This window comes from Bufo gargarizans, chromosome 9 (assembly GCF_014858855.1).
Source record: "Bufo gargarizans isolate SCDJY-AF-19 chromosome 9, ASM1485885v1, whole genome shotgun sequence".
Lineage (NCBI taxonomy): Eukaryota > Metazoa > Chordata > Amphibia > Anura > Bufonidae > Bufo > Bufo gargarizans.
In genome coordinates, this window is record NC_058088.1 from 25,846,824 (window position 1) to 25,853,676 (window position 6,853).

The 6,853-nt window shown below is 41.8% G+C and overlaps 1 protein-coding gene across 2 annotated transcripts; it reads left to right on the forward strand.

Annotated features, from left to right (window-relative positions):
* Positions 1-977: 977 nt before the first annotated feature.
* Positions 978-5,392, forward strand: LOC122946215 (C3a anaphylatoxin chemotactic receptor-like). Of its 2 annotated transcripts, none has more exons than XM_044305658.1 (2): positions 978-1,038; positions 2,859-5,392. In XM_044305658.1, exon 2 carries the CDS (start codon positions 2,899-2,901, stop codon positions 3,928-3,930), a length of 1,032 nt encoding a protein of 343 aa, XP_044161593.1. In that variant the 5' UTR covers positions 978-1,038; positions 2,859-2,898; the 3' UTR covers positions 3,931-5,392. The 2 variants fall into 2 exon arrangements, with proteins under 2 accessions (XP_044161593.1, XP_044161594.1); XM_044305659.1 differs by lacking the exon at positions 978-1,038 and adding an exon at positions 1,093-1,116.
* Positions 5,393-6,853: the final 1,461 nt, after the last annotated feature.

Genomic DNA, 6,853 nt, shown 5'->3' on the forward strand with positions numbered 1-6,853 from the left:
TACATATCCAGAGACCAGGAGAAGCCAAATTCCTCCTCAGCTAGTCAGGCCCATACCAAGCAGAAGATAGTCAGAGCAGAAGATAGATACCTGCCAGATTCTCCAGGCATATGATCAGAAGCAGAAGAGATATTGATCCCTGCCACATATTGCCAATACCTGCTGGGACCTAAAGGACTATTGCTGTAACTCGTATGGATTTATGCTGCATTAAGTAAAGACAAGTTGGATTATATTACAAGTCTGGATCTCATTTATTGCTACCAAAATACCTCAATTACTCCTACTAGCAACACTCAATTTATTGCAAGTGAGCCAGGATCCAGGAGTCCAGCCGTGCCAAGGTAGGAGACACCGTTGACATTACACAGAGACACTATCCCCACTCTGGCATTCCTCACCTGGTACGTGAGTTATTACATCTTAAAGGGCCCTGAGACTATAACCTGCGCACCCTGCAATTGGCGTCACAAACAAAAACTATTAACTATACCTACACCTGACCCAGTCAGCACTTAGTATTGCGCCAGTGTGCATTAGTCCCAATCCGGCTTACTGCAAATGCATATTATATCTGGTTACCCCTGTCTCAGATTTGCCTCCTGTCTCCCATCAGGGGGCAAAGATTCAGTTTACTGCTATAGGCCTGCATTTCAAGACCCTGCTTTTATGATTCCCTCCTTTCTACACCCCTTCAACCATTTATCTTCCTACTTCACCACATTGTCTCTGGTGGACCATAGTCAGTGTCTTACTATGACCTCTTCCTCTGTACATGGAATACATTGACTCTGACGCTCCACCATTACCATCCCTGCACCTCTTCACTTCCCTTTATACTATCATTTACCAGTATTGCTAATTTCCCAACAGATAATGGAGAATAGGAACAACTTGCTGTGGTCAGTATGCACAGAGGGTTGTACAATGTATTACAAGTGATGCAAGATATCCTGCATTGACGTCCGCCCCAAACCCTTTATAAAGAGGAAACTTCACTAGAAAGCCATCACTGGACACCCACTGGCTCCACTCCTGGTAAGTGTGACTGAATAGCAGCAGATACAGGAAATGTATGTACATGTCAAGAATAGATAATGTGCTAAGGAAAACGGGGTAAGTTGGATAAAACAGTGAGAAACGTTGGTTTAACAGATACCCTAAGAAAATCAAGTCAGTAAGATCTCTTGCAGTTGTAGCCTTGGTGTCATGGATGTGAGGCTGAGCAAGACACTGATTTAGCATACAAGGTGCATGGAAGAATCACCCACTGGCCTCTCCTTCTGTTAAGAAAATGTATAGTTGGAAGATATTTAAATATTCCCCCCCCCCCCATCTATACACACACAGCATTTTACGTGACTAATATACAGGGACACCTTCTGGTCACATTCTAATGGCACACCCTGATTATACCCAGGTGGCTGTAGCAGAAGAAGTCTATCACAGATCACATATGTCAGAAGTTCCTTCTCCTATTCTAACCACTGAGATGCAGTGACCTTGTTTCTTTAAGGGTGTCTGTTATCCGGGAATGCCGACTATAATAATACATTGAATACCTCAGCTGCTGCAGACCTTCTTTATGAAAAAGCGAATTGTATTTCATATCAATCAATACACTCGTGGATCAACTTCCCGTCTCCAGAAATTTAGGCTAGAGAATAGAACCGAGCAAATCGATTCTAAAATTCAAGAATTCGATCTGGATTTTTTTTCTTCTGATTCTAATCGACCCAAATTCTGACTAATGATTATTATACAGGCTAATCTACATTCTACATAAGCATATAACCTAAGATTTTATTTGCCTTTGCAGCAGCTGTCTAGTATTACTTAAAGGGAACCTGTCATGTGGATATTTAATTATAATCTAACTAATTATATACAATCATTAACTACTAAAAAGTACCTTAGATGTATTCACTCACTGGTGTGACAGATGGTTACCTCATAATATACACACAAAGATGCTGCATGTCAATGAGCTGATTTGAGTCCAGTGTGATGTCAGTGAGTCCAGCGTTTTTTTTATTTATTCAGAGCTATAGCCACTCCCCTGCCCACCTGCTGCTGATTCCTATGGAAAATAACTGTCAATCAGCAGCAGGTAGGCGGGGAGAGTCAAGAGCTCATGAATATTCATGACTCATCATTATCAGCTGGAGCTTTTCAATACAAGATGTTGGCAGATTGACTGGGTCAATTAAAGAAAGTGACCCAGCATTTTGCTAAGAGAATCAGTCACTTATTTATGTTTCCCTTAGTTAGGACACCATAAAACTGGTGACAGGTTCCCTTTAAGTTATTTTTACTGTCCATTGATGAGAGGAGTTTTTTTTATTTGTTGTGTGCTGTAAGGATATTGATGGCCAATCCTGAAGATAGGTCATCAACATCGGATAAACGGTGGTTTGACTACCGACACCCCCCACAGCTGTTTGAAGGGCTTGTGACTCTCTTGTGAGTGATGTGTCTTCTTCAATGTTTACCTAAATGTCATGTAGCTTGTAGCAGCAGTGCAGTGCAATTACAACTGCATGTCTTATTCACTTGAATGGCACCAGCAGTAGTAATTACATACTGCAACGCCACTATAATCTGGATGGCATGCAGGTAAACAGTGAAGAGGACACAGCACTCATAAGAGCATTGCAGCTTCTTCAAACAGCTGATCGGCAGAGGTGCATAAAGTCAGACCCCCGCTCATCTGATATTGATGACCTATCCTGAGGATAGGCCATCAATATCATTGCGGCACACCCCCCCCTTTAACATTGATAATGGATTATTGATAGTAACCACTTTGGTAAGAATTGGGATAAAAATGAATCAAAACAATTTGTTATGTTTCACAGGTGATCGCAGAAACTGCTGAAGCTGAGGGATCCATTTGCCATGGACATCACTTCCACTGATTATGATTATGGTGATGTTGTACACCCTACTCTAAGACCACTGGATATTCCTTCAGGTGTGAATGCCTACAAGTGGGTTGCAATATTTTTGTACGCCCTTGTGATCATTCTTGGTGTTCCTGGGAATGGTTTGGTGGTATGGATAACAGCCTTTGAGATGAAACGCTCGGTGAACACTATATGGTTTTTTAATCTGGCAGTGGCCGACCTTCTGTGCTGTCTCTCTGTGCCGTTTAGTATCATGAATATAACTGTGGGATGGCCCCTTGGCCTTTTCGCCTGCAAGTTTATCCCTTCCATTCTTTTGATCAACATGTTTGCCAGCGTCCTTCTCTTGACTATGATCAGCATTGATCGGTGTGCCTTGGTGATGAGACCGGTATGGTGCCAGAACCACAGGACTCTGAGAAAGGCTTATATAGCATGTGCGGTGATGTGGATCCTGGCCATCATCTTGAGTAGCCCATCCTTCATCTTTCGGAATGTCAATAATTCCCATGGAAAAGTGTGTGAACAAGACTATTCGCTAACTGGACACGATTCTCAACAAAGGGTGGAAAACTTTATTGCCATTTCCCGTCTACTATTGGGCTTTATCATTCCATTTCTTGTCATTGTCACCTGTTATAGCATACTAATTAAAAGGGTTAAAGATCGATTTACAAAGAACACCAAGACCATGAAAGTGATCCTTGTAGTCATCATTGGCTTCTTCATATGTTGGCTTCCCTACCATGTGGCAGGACTAATTCTGGCTTTACATCCAAGTCACTCAGAGTTATACCAATTCACCTTCACTGTTGACACCATATTTGTCGCCATCGCTTTCATGAACAGTTGTATTAACCCCATCATTTACGTGCTAATGGGCCAGGATATCAAAAGCAAATTTAAAAGATCAATCAGATTAATTCTAAAAAATGTCTTGGCAGAAGAAGTGAGTGAGTCCGTTTTTGACTCCAAGAAATCAAAGTCAATATCAGAAACCAAGAATACAGAAGCTTCTGTGTAAATGAATAGTATATTAAAGTGTATAATTCAGGTATCTGTGACAAAAATGTTGCTGGATTTGTATAAATGTACAGTTTTTCATAGTGTGGGGCACTAGAGGCATACTGTTTGTACAGTATGGAGTGAGGGTAAGCCCACTCCCTCATAGCATAAGGTTATAAATCTTTGTGTTGTCCAGTGCAGTGTTCCTCAACTCCAGTCCTCAGGGTCCACCTGTCAGTTATGTTTTGAGGATTTCCTTACTATTGAGCAGGTGATATAATTAGTGTCAGTGCATCAGGACTTACTACAGGTATTCATTCTGTGGGATATTCTCAAATCATGACCGTAGGTGGGCCCCGAGGACTGGAGTTCAGGAACACTGGTTTACTGCATAGAGCCTTGATTGGAAATTGTAGCATTTTGTAGGATTTAGTCATTTCACTGTCCCACAACATATAATCCAATATGGTCCTACAACGGTGTGACCATACTAACACGGATTGTCTATAATATCGCACTTTTGCGGTAAATATTTCCTTATACTGTACTCCAGGGAAAAAATGTGACCATTATAGTTCACAGTTTATAACATGGCACTATAATTCAATACACTAGTCCATTTATTTGGAGTTAATTAAAGAGGATGCCCCATCAACACCTACAGAATTGCGGACCGAAGTGACTGAAGTTCTGAACTCATGCCCGCGCAGCCTGCAAGTAGCAGAACAAGTACAAGGGGGGTTGGGGAATGATCTGTGGAATTGCCCAGACGGCTAGGAATAGCCTAATAAAATAAAAAAAATCCCACCAGCATAAACATTCGGGGCACTGGACAAAACATCCGGGTCTCCAGCCCCGAATGTTTTGACCTAACAACGCCCCTGGCTGGGATGGTATCTTGCACTATGGTATTGCTGACCCCACCTTTTTGTGTTTCCCTGTTAATTTAAACCTGCCTACAAAATGGGGCCACGTTTAGTTTTTTTTCCCAGGGCCACTTTAAGTTCCCAGTCGGCTTCTTTTAGCAGATCTTACTCTGGCAGACCCGGTCCTTCTATTACATGTCCATAAACATTTAGCAGCTCTTGCTCTGGAAGATCCAACTATTTAATTAAATGGGCTACAAATATTTCTTTAAGAACTTACATAAACATTCCAATAGTAGACTATGATGAAGATGATCTTTAAGAAACACCAAAGATTCTCTGGAATATAGTTTTGTGCTCTAGTGTCTTTCTGCATCTTATATCCCTCCATATGTGCATCTACTAAAGCTCTCTTGTATATAAAGTAGAAGGATACTGATGACCTGATTGAATTGCTAAATTAAAATTTTACAGTTATATGTAATGTAACATATATATTTTATAGTGTTTGTATGGTTCATAGACAGCATTGCTATGTGTATAATGCACAGATCTCCTGTGCTGCATTAAGTGATGGCATGTTTACCGCAATAAAATATTTTTCAATCTAACGTATATTGGGGTAAATGTATTATTACTGTCCTGTATATAGACAGCCTAAAATATACCAGGCAGTAGCACCTGGGACAAGACAAGTATTGCATCCCTAACCTATAGATATGCCACTTTTTATAGAACCGTGCCCCACAGTATACCAGTACATATCAACATTACCAATAATAATACTATATACAGGCCAAATAATGCCCATCCACCATTACCATACACCATACCCATTTAGGTCCCAATCATTAACTAATTAATCATTATTAACCCGTTTAGGCCCCCACTCAGTGACTTACGGGTGATATGTGCTCTAAGTGGAGTTATTTTCTTTCCTTTTTTCCTCAAACCTACACAGATCACTATGATGACTTCTCCTGACCACAACTTGTCTTTTCATAAGACACATTTGACACAGATCAAATGCCTCCTTTTATACCACCACTCATTAATCATCCCCATATAGGCCCTAGTCCCATTAAAGGGCTTCTGTCACCCCACTAAACGCTTTTTTTTTTTGTCTACTTATAATCCCTATCCTGCCATATTGCCATACATTAAGGTATTAATAATTTTCGTTCAGTAGATTTAGCCAAAAACTTACTTTTATGATATGCTAATTACCTTTCTACCAGAAAGTAGGGTGTCTACTTGCTGGTAGCAGCCGCAGAAAACCGCCCCCTCCTTGTGTTGATTGACAGGGCCAGCTGTGATCTCCTCCTCCGGCCGGCCCTGTCAGCTTTTCAAAAATCGTGCGCCTGTGTTGATTTGGCGCAGGCGCTCTGAGATAAGGAGGCTCGCCTCCTCAGCACTCCCTCAGTGCGCCTGCGCTGATGACGTCTTCTCTTTCGGTGACGTCATCGGCGCAGGCCAATGCGACTTAGAATTTACAAATGGTGACAAGACTTTTTAGTCTTGTCGCCATTTGCGACTAGACCCGAAGCCGCAGCACTGCAGTTGAATACAACGGTGGGGTACTGGAGATGATAGTTTCTGCCCCGCCGCCTAGGTTCTTCTCAGCAGCGCAGTGGAGAAAAAGTCTCTCCCCCCTGTGCTGCTGCCGCCGCCAATAAGAAGAGAGACGGGAGGAGGAGGGGAGGGGCTGAGGTCACTGTGCCACCAATGAAAATAACTGATAACGGTGCGGCACCTGAGGGGTTAACTGTAGTGGATCGCAGCTCCCTTTCATAGAGGTCGGGTGTCGGCTATTTGATTCCGGCACTCGCCACCTGTATTTGTATTTAGTGTTGATCACGAATATTCGAATTGCGAATTTTAATCGTGAATATCGGCACTTCGAGAATTCGCGAATATTTCGAATATCGCAAAATATATTCGTAATTGCGAATATTCGATTTTTGGGAAAATACCAGTTCATGCGAATTTTCATGCGAAAATATAAAATGCGAATTTTATGCGAATTTTCGCAATCAAGAAAACAATGCCTGGAGATCATGAATTCGCCAATTCTCA

What these genes read in the sequence shown, in the direction of transcription:
- LOC122946215 (XM_044305658.1), top strand. Translation starts at nt 2,899, where the DNA reads ATGGACATCACTTCCACTGATTATGATTATGGTGATGTTGTACACCCT.